The 16,952-nt window shown below is 51.1% G+C and overlaps 1 protein-coding gene across 1 annotated transcript in view; it reads left to right on the forward strand.

Moving 5' to 3' along the window:
• The first annotated feature begins 299 nt into the window (after positions 1 to 299).
• Positions 300 to 16,952, forward strand: part of Arap1 (ArfGAP with RhoGAP domain, ankyrin repeat and PH domain 1) — a 45,640-nt gene continuing 28,987 nt past the window's right edge. Inside the window, exons 1-2 of the mRNA XM_032893081.1 lie at positions 300 to 320; positions 5,865 to 6,413. Coding sequence (XP_032748972.1) covers positions 5,902 to 6,413 — 512 coding nt within the window. The 5' untranslated portion in view covers positions 300 to 320; positions 5,865 to 5,901. The remainder of the gene's footprint in view (positions 321 to 5,864; positions 6,414 to 16,952) is intronic.

Consider the following 16,952-nt stretch of genomic DNA (forward strand, 5'->3'; position numbering starts at 1 on the left):
TGCCTCTCTCTCTCTCTCTCTCTCTCTCTCTCTCTCTCTCTCTCTCTCTGTGTGTCTCTCTCTCTCTGTGTCTCTCCCCACCCCCTACCTGCTCCCTGTCTCTACTTCCTTCCCCTGTCTTTGGCTTCCCCTTTTCCCCCATCCCTCTTCTCTCTCTCTCTCTCTCTCTCTCCTCTCTCTCTCTTGTCTCCTAGCATGGCTTGTTTCTTTTCTCCCCTATCTCTGTCCCTGCAGCTTCCACCTCAGAGCACCATGAGGAGCCCTTGGGACTAGGAACAACGACCTTGAGGACCTGGAGGACCAGGTGTCCTTGGTGGCAGGTAAGTGAGGAGCTGGGATCCTGAGGTGGGAGTTTCATGGAGGCTGAGACCCTGGGTTTTATATTGTTTGGGGAGCTGATGTGAGCAGAAGATGAGGCCTGGTAAGACCTCCCCGAGGGGCTTGGAGAGGAGAAAGGCAAAGGTCCCAGGCTGGTTTGCTGGTGCTGACTGATTGGTGTCTCCTCCTCGATTGTTGAGTCTTGGTTTCTTTCTCATTCCCAAGTGCTCTTAATGATGACCATACCCCTCCCCTTTTAAACATTTGGTGTGTGTGTGTGTGTGTGTGTGTGTGTGTGTGTGTGTGTGTGTGTGTGTGTGTGTTTGCTGGGCTCTCTGGTGCCCTTAGTGTGTATGTGGAAGTCAGAGGACGCCTTGTAGAAATCTGAAGTGGTGTTTCCACCTCCCACCCTAGGGATTGAACTCAGGTCATCAGGCTTTGTGGCACTTTTACCCACTGAGCACTACATTCTCTAGAAATTGATTCATTTTGGGGGCTTGTGGCACAAAATCAAAAGGAAGGATCTAAAAGGACCTGGTTTCCTCAGCTGCCTTTTCTCCCTGAATGTAGCTTTTTAGTTTGTTTGTCTTGCTTTTGTTTTTCTTTAGCTCAGATGTTTACACAGTGATGTTCTGTGCCTTGCTTTTCATGCTTGAACATACATCTTTAACATCAGTTTATATAAACTTCAGAACCTCGCCCAGTTTCAGTTTGGAAATTGCTTTCAGGTTCTAGTTCAACCCTGGAAGACTTTCTTTCTGCTGTTACGTGACTGAGGGCCACTGTCCCCAAGAACACGAGTGTATTTGTTTCTTTCTACTGTGTGAGCCTTCCTTTAGAACTCACATAATTGAACACTAGGTGGCAGACTATAAGAGCCACCGTCTTCCTCCACACCAGAGAAGTTTTCCAGGGAAGCTGAAGTTTTTGTGTTCAAGGCTGTTCTAGGACCTGAGAGGGACCTGAGTAATGTGTGTGCAAGGTTCTATGTTTAGTTAATTTTTCAAGAATAAGATATTCCAGGGGTTGGGGATTTAGCTCAGTGGTAGAGTGCTTGCCTAGCAAGCGCGAGGCCCTGGGTTCGGTCCCCAGCTCCGAAAAAAAAAAAAAAAAAAAAAAAAAGAATAAGATATTCCTGTGTTCTCCTCCCTCAGAAGAACATCTGTGTTTCTGTCCTTGCTCCCTCAGGACCCCCCAGCCCTTACCTCCCTTCCTTTGGAGAGTTCCCTGGTGTGGCTTCGCCTCGTCTCTGTGGAGACACATCTCACCCTTATCCTGGTACCTCATTTGTCGTTACTGCTGTTGGCTCTTCCTGTGTGTAAAGGCAGAATGTCACACTCCCTTTCTGGTTCTTGCTCACGTAACAGGGACATCATTCACACCAGTGTAAAAGGATCTTCGATCTTCCTCATTTTCAAGGCCACTTGGTATTTTATTGCATGATTACCCCATAATTTAGTCATTCATTTCCTGGCTGGTGGACATTTTGGTTATTTTCACCTTCTGTGATACACGGTTTGGTAGCTGATAACCTCCCATAAGTGTTGCTTTGGATCAGTGCCAGTAACACTGCAGGAGAAACACCTCTATTTGTGTTTTAACCCAGGGTCACTAGGTCAAAGAGCAAGGGCAGAGGGGCTTTTCTAGTGACTATGACACTGTCCTTTGTGGAGGCACCCCTGCCAGTCAGGGAGGACTACCTACCCCATGACCCGTACTGTGTATACTCAGGCTCTTTGTGCTGGCTGCATGCAGAGTGGAAAGCAGAGTTTTACCCTTGTGTGTCATTGAGTGCCTTGTCCTGTATTTTAAAGGCTGTGTGTGCCGTTTCTTCCTCTGAACGTCTCTGTTCAGATTATTCCCCACTGCCCCGCATCATTCTCTTTCCGTTAGTTTTGGTGTCTGTTTCTGTAACGAACGCCATGACCGAGAGCAACTTGGGGAAGACAGGGTTGGTTTCATCTAACAGCCTACATCGTGAAGAGACGTCAGGGCAGGAATTCAAGGCGGCAACCTGGAGGCAGGACCCGAAGCCGAGGCCGTGGAGGGGTGTTGCTTGTCGGCTCACTTCTCATGACGAGCTCAGCCTGCTTCCTTACAGAAGCCAGGGCCGCCTGCTCTGGAGGTGCAAGGCTCACAGTGGTCTGGGTCCTTGCACATCAGTCATCAATCAAGAAAACGTCCCACAGGCCAGTCTGATGGAGGTGATTCCTCAACTGACATTTTCTCTTCCCAGGAGGAACTCTAGCGTGTGTGGAGCTGACAGATGCGCCCACACTTGTGTGCGTCCTCACCCACTTGAATTCTCACGCTCTCCCTCTCCTTGTTTCCTCTGTAATAGAGTTTCAAGTAGCCCAGGTTGGCTTTAAATGAACACTTGTCTTCAAAGGGCAACAGCTCCTTCAAAGGGGCTCTTCTAGTGACTATGACACTGCCCTTCCTGGAGGCACCCCTGCCAGTCAGGGAGGACTACCTACCCCATGACGGGTACTGTGTACATTCCGGAGCGATGGAACTACAGGCCGGCTCTACCGAGCCCGGCTAATGTCCTATGTCTTGGTGCTTCTCACCTTTGAGGAAGTAAGTGGCTAGGGGACACCTCCTAGGTTGTTTTTTTACTTCCCACTTTGTTATAGTGGGTTCTACCATGCAGAGTAGCTTAATTTTTATGTACTGTGTCACATGGCGTTTAATGGCAAGGGCACAGTCTGGGGGGGAAAATGTAGGGAGTGAACAAGGACGTGACTGAGTTGGTGGAGTGCCCTGTTCCCGGACAGAAAGCTCTGGGTTCGTTACTCAGCGCCTGCATGGCGGGGCGTGGTGGCCCATGCCAGTAACTGGGAGGTGGAAGAGGAAGGTTTTGAAAGTTAAAGTCACCCTTGGCTACACAGAGAGTTTGAGGCAAGAGAACCAGTACTGTGATGCCGCCCATCCAGAAGTTATGCCTTCCCGTTTGTCCAGGCCATCTTTTTTTTTTTTTTTGCACATGGGTGTTTTGTTTGCCTATTTGTCTGTCCATTATGTGTGCCTGGTGCTTGAGGGGCCAGAAGAGGGTGTTGGATCCTTAGGGATTGGAGTTACAGACTACAGTGAGCCACTGTGTGGGTGTTAGGGAACCAAACGTGGGTCCTTGGGAAGAGCAGCCAGTGCTCTTGCCCCCTAAATCCGGGAGTAACACCTCAGACATTTTTTCTGCCTGCCTGCCTGCCGCCTTCTCCTGAATGAGAACATTTTTAACCCTTCCCGTGCCCTTCCGTCCATCACTCTCTTCCCCTCACTGGGAATCAGCCCATCGAGTGCACTGGCAGGGAGCTCCGTCGCCTCCCTGAGGTGTGTATATTTCTTATGATGCTCACCCTTGTATTTTCCGTTTGGCGAGGCTGTCGCCGAGGAGGGTCTTTCGTCCTGGTTCCCACCTGGTTACTGCACAGAAACACTAGCGTCTGCTGTGTCAACTTTGAACTCAGTGATCACACCAAACTCTTCTATCTGCGCTCATAACAGTCCCTCAGTGAAGGCGCTTGGGCTCCCATCTCAAAACTCTTCCTGGCAACTGTGGATGTTTTACCTGTCCTGATTTATATTTTCAACCTCTTGCTCATTTGTGGTTGCCTAGAATTTTCAGAGCAATCTGGATAATAAACACAACAATGAAATCAGTGTCTCGTTCCTCACCGGAATGGGAATCTCTTTCAAACTTTATTTTTATTTGTGTGTATATGTGTGTGTTCCTGCTTGTTGGTATGCGTGCCACATGTATGCAGGGTTCTTCAGAGGCCAGAAGAGGGCACTGGATCCTTTGGAACTAAGGTTACAGGCGGTTGAAAGCCATCCAACATGGTTGCTGGTCCTCTGGAGGAGCAAGTGTTCTTGACCTCTAAGCCGTGTCTCCATGCCCCTGCAATTGGAGTTTTCTATTTAGCTTGAGGTTATATAAGGTTTGTTTAAGGAAATACCAGTTTGTTAAGTTAGCTCAGTGCTGAATGTTACCATCACCTCCTCGGTGCTGTGGGGATGACCAAGAGCCTTCGCTCTTTGGATCTCTTAGTTGCCTCTTCCTGTCTTCCTTGGACTCTCAGCAGAAAGTTCTTGATGTGAGGGGGGAGTTCCCACTGTCCAGTGCCTGGTGTGAAGCTGAGTTCCCACTGCTCAGTGCCTGGTGTGAGGCTGAGTTCCCACTGTCCAGTGCCTGGTGTGAGGCTGAGTTCCCACTGCCCAGTGCCTGGTGTGAGGCTGAGTTCCCACTGCCCAGTGCCTGGTGTGAGGGTGAGTTCCCACTGTCCAGTGCCTGGTGTGAGTGTGAGTTCCCACTGTCCAGTGCCTGGTGTGAGTGTGAGTTCCCACTGTCCAGTGCCTGGTGTGAGGCTGAGTTCCCACTGTCCAGTGTCTGGTGTGAGTGTGAGTTCCCACTGTCCAGTGCCTGGTGTGAGTGTGAGTTCCCACTGTCCAGTGCCTGGTGTGAGTGTGAGTTCCCACTGCCCAGTGCCTGGTGTGAGGCTGAGTTCCCACTGCCCAGTGCCTGGTGTGAGTGTGAGTTCCCACTGCCCAGTGCCTGGTGTGAGTGTGAGTTCCCACTGTCCAGTGCCTGGCTGCTCTGATGACTGAGTCAGTGAATGAATGGATGAACACACGAGCAAACGAGTTTTGCTTCCGTTTTTGTCTTTTAACTCTGCCTTGGTGGTAGGGAGGGGATTGCACAGAAGGCCAGGATTCAGAGGCTGTGTGGCTTGGGCCTTTTCCCCTTGTGGACCACTCCACTTGAGGGACATGGAGGCCAGCAGAGGTGCCTTTCGATCCCACATGTGCTCACTGAGCCTCCAAACCTGGCCGTCACCTGGGGATAGGTGCCACACAGGGATTGGGCCCTGGCCTGGGCCTTGCAGAGAAGAATGGGTCCTGGGTGTCTTACCCAGCACCAACCATGCCACTTGCCAGTCTCATGGCAGTAGCTGAGCCTGTAGGTTGGGGGTGTGATGGCTGTAGAGGAGATAATATGTGAAGAACCCTTGAGCTAGATGCTAGGAACACAGGAACTCACAGATCGGGGAGATCAGGGTTGTCTTGTTAGGCCTGGCTCTCAGCAGTCAGCTTTGCCTGGTATGTGGGCACAGTGTGGATGCACAAGAATGGAACTGGGGTTGGGCATTGTGGCACATACCTATCTCGGTGCTGAGGGAGGAGGATTGATGTAAGTTCAGGCTAGCCTGGGCTACATAGTGAGTTTAGGGCTAGCTCAAGGCCAGAGCCAAAGAGAAACAGCAAAATCCCGAGTCAAAACATGAAAGCCACTAACAGCAAGAGAATAAATAGACTTTGACTTCGTGGCCTGAGCAGGTCTGGGCATTTGAGCTTTTTCAGCTTTCAAGGTTTTCTCTCGCAGAATTGTAGTCTGTGGGATTTAGGCTTTAGATTTCGATCTTTTGGAATTCTGCATTTGAGATCATGACATTCAAGATTCCGACTGGCATAGTGTGGAAGCTCACAGAGGGACACTGCTGGCCATGGTCCCGGTTGCTGTACCTCTTACCTGCAACCTTCTGTTTCAGATCTGAGCCTAGCCCTGGACCTCTGCAGCCAGAAGCCATGGCGGAGGGCCGCGATGCCGCACTGTCAGTAGCGGAGTGGCTGCGGGCACTGCACCTGGAGCAGTACACAGCACTCTTTGAGCAGCACGGACTGGTGTGGGCCACTGAGTGCCAAGGCCTCAGCGATGCCAGCCTGGTGGACATGGGCATGAACCTCCCTGGCCACCGCCGTCGTATCCTGGCTGGTCTGCACCGTGCCCATGCACCCCCGCCGGTCCCTGTGCCTCGCCCTGCCCCACGACCTGTGCCGATGAAGCGACACATCTTCCGGTCACCACCAGTACCTGTCACTCCACCTGAGCCGCCACCCACAGCTGGAGAGGACCAGGGTCTGCCTGCCGCTCCACCCATTCCACCCCGCAGGAGCTGCCTCCCACCCGCCTGCTTCACTCCACCATCCACAGCACCCCCAGATCCTGTTCTGCCCCCACTGCCTGCCAAGAGGCACTCAGTAGAACCGAGCCTTCCTCCTGTACCTCCTCGAACCGGGCCCCCCTATCCGCAGACCAGGTGAGTGACGTCACGGCTCGTGGGTGGGAGGTCCTAGAGTGTGGAGGAGCCAGGGTTGAAGGTTTAGAGAGAAGAGAGCAGGGCCAGGCTGGGGCAGAGTGGGGTGAGGGATGGACCCAAGAATAGCCAGGACTTAAGGATACCTGGATCCGTGCAGGGGAGCCACAGTGGCCCCCAGGTGTCTATCCCAGCAAGTGGGAGGTGGCGCCATCGCTGAGGGCGGCCCAAGAAGGGAGAAAGTTTGGGAGATGTGTGAGTTTGTTGGGGCACCTGACCCGTGAGACCAGGGTGCACCCTGGCACTAGAAGATGAGGTGTGGAGAAAGATGGAGCTCTGGGATGGAGGCTCAGGTATGGGGTTGGGGAGTTCTTCTGTCAATCATACTACTCCCTACCCCCAATGCTGCACTTGACAAATCTCGCCAAATCCCAGGACCTGTCTGATCTGCAGCCTGCTTACTCTCTGTTCTCTTCATAATCCCTTCTCCTCTCCCTAGCTAGTCTCCTCCATGCTTCCCCGAGCTTTCCCTCTTTCTACAGGCTCTCCACTTCTTCCTCCCTTTCAGCTGTTTGCTCTGGTGCCAGCCAGAGAGGCATCTAAAGACAGGCTGCCATATATTTGGGGGAATGAAGTTCCGCTGGATTTTTAAAGGGATGTGCTGTCACAGGTCTCTTGTCCTTGTCACTGCTGGATGGTGTTGGGGATTCTGCTGATCTCTGCAGCCTTCTGTGCGGGGTGGGGGTTGTGTTCTGATTTCAAGCTGGGATCCTGGAGCTTGGGGCATGGAGGGAAGGGCTAACTGGGTCCATGCAGGTACGTGGTAGCGATGGGAAGTGGGGGCAGGGAACACACTTGCAGGGAAAGTCTATGAGGTTTTCTCCATGGGAGAGTAGCATTGAGTTAGGGGACCTTCTAGGCCAAACCGGATCTAAAGTTATGAGATGTACTTGATGGGGAAAAAAAGCACAAGATGTTTTTCCTGCATCCTCAGGACCCTGTTACCACGGTATAGATTCATCGTTCTTGGTGCTATTGCACCCTCTAATGGCCATTCTCCTGCATGCAGGGGAGAGTGCAAGCATGAGACAGAGACAGAGAGAGACAGAGAGAGAAAGACAGAGACAGAGACAGAGAGACACACAGAGAGAGACACAGAGAGAGACACACACAGAGAGAGACAGAGAGACAGAGAAAGACAGAGACAGAGAGACACACAGAGAGAGACAGACAAAGAGACAGAGAGAGAGACACACACAGAGACAGAGACAGACAGAGACACACACAGAGACAGAGACAGACAGAGACAGACAGAGACAAAGAGAGAGACGAGACAGAGAGAGACAGAGAGACAGACAGACAGAGAAAGAGACAGAGACACACACAGACAGAGACAGAGACAGAGACAGACAGAGACAAAGAGAGAGACAGAGACAGAGAGAGAGAGACAGAGAGACACACACAGAGAGAGACACAGAGAGAGACACACACACAGAGAGAGAGACAGAGAAAGACAGAGACAGAGAGACACAGAGAGAGAGACAGACAAAGAGACAGAGAGAGACACACACAGAGACAGAGACAGACAGAGACACACACAGAGACAGAGACAGACAGAGACAGAGACAAAGAGAGAGACAGAGACAGAGACAGACAGACAGACAGAGAAAGAGACAGAGACACACACACAGAGACAGACAGAGACAAAGAGAGAGACAGAGACAGAGAGACAGAGACAGAGAGACAGAGACAGAGAGAGACACACAGAGAGACAGAGAGACACAGAGAGAGACAGAGAAAGAGACAGAGAGAGACACACACAGAGACAGACACACACAGAGACAGAGACAGACAGAGACAGAGACAGACAGAGACAGACAGAGACAGAGACAGAGAGAGAGAGAGAGAGAGAGAGAGAGAGAGAGAGAGGAGAGAGAGAGAATATGAGGGCGAGCCAAAGCAGACTCAAAGTTGCTGGAATACCCTGGATATACCACCCCACATCCGTTCTCTCCTTCCTTCTCCCAACCCAGAGTGTAGGTTTTAATTTTTTTACCTTAATTTTAATGATGGTTTTTTTAAATGTTTTAACCTCCCTTCAAGCCCACCATATACCAGAGGTAGTGGAAAAGAAAGGTTATTAGTATATGGGGAGCAGTGGACCTGTTTAGAAATTGTTTTCTGGAGCAAATCTCATCTGCGTTGTTAGGAATCAGCAGTCCAGTTTACAGAAATCACCGGCGGCAGCTCCATCTACCCATGAACATTTTACAAATATATTAGCGGTCCAGTTTGGTAGAGCCAGGATAGTAAACATGAATGGGCAGCGGTGGCTCGACCCAGCAGGGACAGCCAGGCCTCAGCCGAATCGGCATGAGTCAGCAGGAGGGACCCGGGAAATTCTTGGCTGTGCCTCTCAGTGAAGCAGAGAACAAGAAGCTCTGTAAAAAGCAAGTCAAGCCCCTGTCGCTGTCCATTGAGCCCTATGTATAATTCCTATTTATGACTCCAAACGCCACGTGTCTACCACGGTCTTGCCTCACCATGTGTCTTCACATGAGTCTATCTTAGAAAACTCTACACCAGTCTGTATCTGCTGACATCACCCTGTCAATCGTCCCAAGTTTGTGGAAGCGGCAAGAAGCCACAGGAACCTCTGAGAAGATTTTTGGTGTCTTTCTTGGTGACAAACAGAGCTCAACAACGCTATGTAAGGTGGACGAGAATACATGTCTGTGGTTAGCGAAGAATCCGTCATCACGCACCCTTTCACATGCTTGCTTTAGCAGAACGTCCTTTCACCCATGTCCGCTTCAGTGAAAGATTCCTTTACCTGTCTGTTTTAGCAAAATGTCTTTTTACCTGTGTCTGCTTCAGGAAAACACTCTTTTACATGTTTGCCCCAGCAAAGCACCACCTGACACAACTGACTTTCCAAAGAAACCCTTAAGTTTCCACTTCACCAGGCTGACCCTCTGGAGATGTTTTGGGAAGGGAGAGGCCTTCAGAAGAGGACAAGGGGAAGAATTCAGCTGGGATAAGATTTTAGGCTATAGACCAAGGTGTAAGTAAATCAGGAAAAAAACAAGGATGGGGTTTCTGCCCTCTGCCCTCTGCCCTGTGCCCTCGGGACTTGTTGCCCTGTCTGACCTATCTGGGCCCTCTGTGGGTCCCCTGACACTTGTACCTGTTCAGGAAACCTTCAGGGTAAATAAAAATCATGCCCACAGCCCTGGGCCCCAGGATACAAGGCCCACTCTCAGAGCTACAGTCCGGACACAGGTACTTGTCTAGTGTATGGGGGGAGTCAAGGCCCCTAAATAAGACCTCTGGCCCCTCAGTAGGAATGGGGTTGGGGCAAATTATAAAATGGTGTAATACTTGCAAGAAATCTGTATGCATTCTTCATGCTTTTTTGCCTTGGTTTTTGTTTATTTGTTTGTTTGTTTTTCTGTGCTTTAGGGTTGATCAAACTCAGGGCTGTGCATATGCTAGGCAAGCTCTCTCCCACTGGTCTGTGTTTCCAGCCCCATCTCTTGTACTACAAATCTTCTGGGCATTACTTACAGTGCCACATACACTGCGAATTGTCTGTAGATAACTACCATACTGGATTTGTCAGGGAATAGGGACAAGGAAAAGAAGCTTCATGTATTCAGGATAGATGTGGGTTTGCTGCACACTTTTGGATCTGCAGTTTGTTGACTCCTGGATGTGGAACCACAGGTTGCAAAGAGACATCTTTGATCTGCACAGTTTGGGGCCATTCCTTAGGGCAAAGTGGTGCCAGGCCTGGCGTCCTTTGTCCTGGGGATGAGGCCTCGATAGTCGTAGGCATCTGAGGTCCTCAGCTCATGGATATACAAAGGCTTTAGGTTTTTTAAAAAATAGTTAATGTATGTGAGTACACTGTCATTGTCTTCAGACATACCAGAAGAGGGCATCGTATGGTTGTGAACCATCTGGGAATTTGACTAGGAATTGAACTCAGGACCTCTGGAAAAGCACTCAGTGCTCTCTGAGCCATCTCTCCAGCCACTGGTTTTATTTTGTTTTTAATTTTTACTTTATGTGTATGGGTGTTTTGCCTGTCTGCATGTCTGTACACATGTGTAGGTATACATATGCACATTTGGCCAGCTGTCAGGGTGGTGCATATTTGTGCTGGTTCTACAGGTGGCCATGCTTGGTCCTAATAGGTACAGGGATCTGTACGGGTGACAGGTCAGTATATCCGGGTCCCCCGGGCTGAGTAGGCATATGCACAAGCCTGAGTGTATTGCTGCTGTGGGGCTGGCAGTGCCAGTTCGCATTGTTAATAGTGTGCAGATGCTGTTTGGGTAAGCGGATTGGCACGTTTAGTGTTTGTGTACTGTCAAGTGTGAGTCATTGTGCACATATGTGTGTGCATATGCTGCCAGGCACCATTAGAATGTCAGCTCTCCTAGGGCTGTGGGATCTTCGTCAGTGTTTCCTTTACTATTGAACGTCTGGCAAGCAGTACCTAATAGGCCCCTTTGACATATCATGGAGAGGAAAGGCCAGTGATGCCAGGGGATTTCACACTGTGGGTGCTGAGCTTGGACGTCTTCAGATGATGTGAGCAGGCCTCGGTTCAGACTGGCCATAGAGCTCAGGGGCCCTGAGCACATCACTCCGAAGCCTTCTCCTTAATTCCTGTCATCCCATCTGTGGGGATGATGGCAAGCAAGAGGCTGATAGTCTTCTAGGCTACAGAAAAGCAAACCAGAAAACAAGGAAAGATGGGGCCCCTCCTTCCTGCCTGGTCAAACCGAGGGCTTTTAGAGGCAGGCTCGCACGTCCTGAAGACCGCTTCACCTCTGCATCTGAAACATTGTCTGTTTCAGCTATGCCTATGAATTGGTTGCAGGGAAACTTGCCCAAAGCCACTCCACCCCAGAGAGGAAACCAGCATTCAGATCCTGCCTCCTGGCCCTGTCCACTCAGCTTCAGGTGTCAGAGACAAAACCCTCAGGACTTGCTTCTCTGGATCACAGAGGGATTGTTTCTGATCAAGGGTCCCAGAGCCACTCCACACAGCCCCTTCCAACTCCCTGTGGGTCTCAGCTTCCTCCTCTGATACTCGGATACCTATAGGTATTTGAGGGAAAGGAAGTATTTGCCCAGAGTGGCCAGCCACTGTCAGGAGTCACACCTTGCAAGGTTTCCCTTCAGTGCCCCAGAATGCCTTGCCGCTCAGCCAATCCTTGGTCTTTCTGAAGACTGATCACCTGTTGCTGGGGCAGAAACTGTCCCTTTAGGGAGCCTATTTTGCAGCTTCTTTAGGCCTCCTTCAGGAGGTTAGGGTGGAGGATTCATCATAAGGGCTAGCCAGAATCAGGGCTTCCTGGACTGGTACCCTGTGAGGCCTCAGGGGACCAGCTGACAGGGCTAATTGCCCCATTTCACTTTGGCTGGTGCTGGCGTGGCCTGAGGGGCGGGGAGGAAGTATCTGTCCCAGGGGATTATGGGTGACGTTTCTCTCTTTCTCTCTCAGTGTTTTCAGGAAGTGTGTTGGCCTAGGCTGAAGGGGGGCGGGGAGGGGGTAAGAGAGGCAGAGAGCAGGAAGCAAAGACCAGAGCTGGATACACACACACACACACACACACACACACACACACACACACACACACACACACTCACACTCACACACACTTATACACTCACTCACGCAATCTCTCTCCCTCCCGGACAGACTTATGATTATATTCAGACACACACATTTACACACATTCAGACACTCCCCATAGGTGTACATAGACATACCTAGGGCTCACATATCCAAGGGAACAGACCCAGACACAGCCAACAATAGGGGCTCTGGCCACAGGACCAGCCAGAGCCCACACAAGCTTCCACCGGCAGACACAGGGCGCCCTGGCACATACTGGTCCACCTGGCTGGAGCCTTAGGCGTTCTCAGGCCCAAGACAGGATTCAGCAGGCCTCTGAGGGTGAGTGAGGGGCAGCCCTGGCTAGGGTGTTGGGCAGGTGGGAGGGCTGGGAGGATGAGTCACTCTTTGTGCGACTGTCACTTTCTGAGCTGCTTTTCCAGGGTGCTGTGCTTTCCCTTGGTTTGCTCAGACAGTTCCAGGACCGATTCTCGGCTTCTCCTGTTTGTTTGTTTGTTTGTTTTGTTTTGTTGTTTTGTTCTGCTCTTTTCTAACACTGTCCCCCTTCTCCTTCCTTCTCTCTGTTGTCTCCACATCAGCCTTTCCTAGTGATCCCGAATGCCTGTTTTCTGAGCCTTTGTCAGACCTGCCCCACAGACTGTTGTTGGGGTGAGTGTGTGTGTGTGTGTGTGTGTGTGTGTGTGTGTGTGTGTGTGTGTGTGTGTCCATGTGCATTTGTGTGTGTGTAGGAGGGGCCTCTGCTCCTTGCTCTCTTCTGGAATTCATTCCCACTTCCCTGCACCATAAGGCAATTCCCTTGGGGAGGTTTAGGCTAGCGTGTTGTTAAGTTCAAGAATGCTGTGTGTCTAAATTCCCATACCCCCAGCCCAAGGTGACAGGGACCTACCTAAAGAGGGCTGGCATTTCATTTGTATGGTTCCTCCCGTGGTGTCTGGGTGGGTGATTGGTGGGTGCATGCTGTGTGAGGTTGCCCTCCCCTCCTTCCAGTTATCAGGAATCCCTAATGAACCCAGCACCCCCTGGGTCACTGGGAACATATTATGGCCTCTACTTTGGACTGGTCACCAGAAGTGTGGGGGAGGGGTCATGGATCTGTCTGAAAGCTCGCCATGGGCTGACCTGCTCTTCTTGTCCTGAGGGAGACAGTAGAGTCAGACCCAGGAAATACACAGAGCAGATGCTACCTGCCTCTTGCCCACCACAACAGGATTGGTCTGTGGGGCTCAGGTCTTGGAGTGGTATGGAGGCCCACCAGGCTGTTAACTAGAGGGTGAAATCCACATTTGGGTGGATTTCCTGGAGGGTGAAGTGAGTTTTTAAGCAAAAGGGGGGACCGTGGTTTGGGGACATTTTTTGTAAAATGTTCTGGCAGAAGCCAGGCCCACAGTAGTGCCTAGGAAGGGGAGCCCCTGGCCCAGGAAGAAGTGTCAAGTGGCATGCAGGCTGCAGACCTCTGTTCCTGCAAAGGAGGCCTGATAAGAGCTTTGTGTACTGCGGCCTGGGCAGAAGTGAGTAGGACAGAGCCAGGGTGTGCGGCAGCCCATGGTGGAGGAGGAAGGACAGAAGTGACATGGGGGAAGTGAGGAGTGCAGGACCCAGCTGTTGAGGAGGAAGTGGGCAGCTGGGAAAGTTTGCCACTGGAAGGGGGCATCAGGAAAGGCCAGAGTCCCCAGGTCACTGGGCCTGGCCTCGTCTTGCAGCTGTGCTGGTGAAAGTCCTAGGATTGGCCTGGGTCCTTCTAAGGTCCCTGGAACATTTTAGGGGGAAAGCTCTGACTCTGGGGTAAAATGTGCTCTGGGTCCTTTGTCCTTTGAAGTCATTGCAGTGAAACAAACATCGAAGGAAGGATGTAGCGTGCAGAATGATTGGAAATACGGAGGTAGTCTGGAGAGGCGCTCAGTTGTGAGAAGCACTGGCTGCTCTTCCAGAGGACCTGGGTTCGATTCCTAGAGCCTACATAGTGGCTCACAACACTTATAACTTCAGTTCTGGGGCATCTGATACTTCTTCTGACATCCGTGGGCATCTGCAGGTGTTGCACTTACGTGCACACTTACGCTTGAATAAATAAATCTTAAAGATAGAGAAGTAGTATAGAGGGTGGGGGAGTCCCAAAGTAGCCCCTAAGAAGCCTGAGGCATGAGGGAAAGCCCGCAGTAGAGGAAGAGGAGGTGGGATATATGTCTCAGGGAAGAGTACGAGTTTGCCTAGACAGGGACAAGTGTCTGCGGTGAAAGGAATGCTTTATGCAAAGGTTTTGAAGGATATGTTTATAGACTGCCGCTTGGGACTGCGGAGTTAGCCCAGAAGTTAAGAATTCATACTGCTCTTGCAGAGGACCTGAGTTCGGTTCACAGGACCCACATTGGGTAGTTCACAACCACCTGGAACTCCAGCTCCAGGGTATCCTCTGGCCTCTGCACTCATGTGCATATACCTATACAGACATGTACACACATACGGAATATTTATAGACTGCAGACTGGCCTCAGATTCACAGAGATCTGCCTGCCTCTGCTCCCTGAGTGCTGGGATTAAAGATGTGCGCCACCATACCCGGCCTCGGATTAGCTTTTTGTAGAGTGCTAGAAAGTGAATGGATAAGGAATAGGGAGTTAGTCCAAAGTCTGCTTGACCTGTAGGCTGCCCCTCTCTGCAGCCCTCCTGCCCTCAAAGTGAGCCTTGGCTTCTCTGGCTGGAGGTGGATATAGATGGAAGCATTAGGGAGGAGCCCGGGGCGTTTGCAGGAGGAGAAGGCTGTAGTGCAGCTTGTGGCCTAGCCTGTGAGGCTGTATCTACTTTGGCTACAACCCAGGTAAGAAACCTTGCTGCCACACATGAGAGCAGTGTGAGAGAGCCTGCTAGTTGGTCAGAGGGGAAACTGAGGCTCAGAGGTGCTGACTGAGCTCTGGGGCTCAAACCCAGACCTATCTGCCTCCAAACCAGAGCAGCCGCATGTCACTGTGTCCAGGACAAGCTGTTTGCATCTGTTGTCCTGTAATGGACATTGGCCGAGCCTTAAGTTTCTGGTTCACACCATTAGAGACGGGGTCACTCTAACCTTACCCATTTAGACTTAGGATCCTCATATGTCTCCCAGCCCTGGGTACAAGGTCTTAGGGTATTTCCTCTAATCTGTAAGGTCAGACTTCTTGAGCTAAGGGCCCAGGCTGAGGTGGGTCACCCCTGTCCCTGGTGTCCAGTCCTATTGTGAATGGCATAATAATTAGAATAGATGTTTCATATGTCCCTTGGCTAGAAAAGGGCCTGAAGGACAGTAGAGCTGGGGGTAAGCATGAGGAGGGTTTTGTTTTTTGTTTTTTTTGTTTTGTTTTTTTTTTTTTTTTTTGCTTTTTTTGTTTGTTTGTGGTTTTTTTTTTGTTTTTTTGTTTTGTTTTGTTTTTGTTTTTTTTGTTTTTTTTTGTTTTTTTGCCTTTCTATGGCCCACAGGGCTACATTTTGAGGTACTGGGGTGCTTCCCTGGGTTGGTGGAAATCAAAGGAGTCAGAGTGGGGTGAGCATAGGGATGATTCACCAGAATTCGGGCATGGGACTGTTATAAAGGGCGGATACCCAGGAGCTGCTCCAGGGGTGCTCCCTTCCTCCTGGGGTGCTCCCCACTCCCCTGGGGATTTCCCACAGGCTGTGCCTTTCTGACCTCACTTCTCCTTTCCTAGCCCTGACTCAGCAGTACTAGATGCCCTAGTTAGGCAGTTTGGTTGTTAGGCAGTTTGGTTGTCCTGGAAGTTTCTTGCCACAAGGCTTGTGAGAGGCTCTGTTGTCTCCCCTCCTCAGGCAGATGATAAAGACAGAGGGGACCCGCAGGCAGTGAGCCTCAGGGCAGGCTTGTGGAGTGTCAGGATTGTGTTAGAGGTAGACCAGGTGAGAGGGCTTGTGCTTGCCTGACCCCTGAGGGTGAGGAACAAGTGGGTCCGGTTGCCATGCTCCACCCCTCAGGACATTGAGGAGGAGAGTGACAGTAGGAAGCCAGGCCCACTTGTTTAGCCTTGCAGAATAGGGATCCACACTTCCCCTTAGGCCACGGTCTGCTCTCAGCTGACTCCCGAGCATGGCCACTGCAGCCCCTTCTTCCTGGTCTCTGGAAGCAGCAGCGTGGTGGATTGATGTGCTCTTCCGGAAGGCCAAGGATGTCAGGTATCTGGGACCAGGCAGGCTATGGGGCAAGTCTGCACTCAGGTGCTTGGTGTCTTTCAATCATTCGTTTGTTTCTCTGGCAACCAGAATGCTCAGCTTGTTGTGAGTCTGTCCGAAGATCGGTCCTCCTGTCTACCACTCACCTGTCTAGCACACTCTTGTTGTCCATTCAGCCAAGCTCTACACTCAGAGGTGGGGATTGCAAGTCAAAGGCTTTCCCTTTTGCAAAAAGACTCGGGTCGACTCGGGGAGATAGCCTGGTGCTGTGCTCACGGAGGGACATCATACTTTCCATACCACCGTCCCTTAGAATCAGTTCCCGGAGAGGTATAGAGACATGGGTACCTGGCTCCCATGGTAGAGACAGGGCTCACTGACCTGTCTAGCAGCCATTCATATTGACCCTTGCAGGTGACAACTCAGAGGCAAGAGACTGAGGATCAGAGTAAGCAGGTGACCCACTGGTAGCCAGCCTGACTTAGTTAGAAACTTCTTATTCCAAGGGGACAGTGTGCCTTCTTAGTGGCCCCGCAAGTGTGTGTGTTCTTAGTTGCAGGTCACTACACAGAGTTCGCTGAGTTTCTCCTGGTGCCCCTGCAGTCTCACATAGGCTGCTGTTGCCAAGACAATGCTGTGTGGGTAGCTGGGTTGCTGTAGCATCCCGTGCAGGACATGATTCCACAGGGAGGTTCCCTCCCTGTCCACATGGCCGTAGAAAACAGACACATTCTGAA

Source organism: Rattus rattus, chromosome 2, assembly GCF_011064425.1.
Source record: "Rattus rattus isolate New Zealand chromosome 2, Rrattus_CSIRO_v1, whole genome shotgun sequence".
NCBI lineage: Eukaryota > Metazoa > Chordata > Mammalia > Rodentia > Muridae > Rattus > Rattus rattus.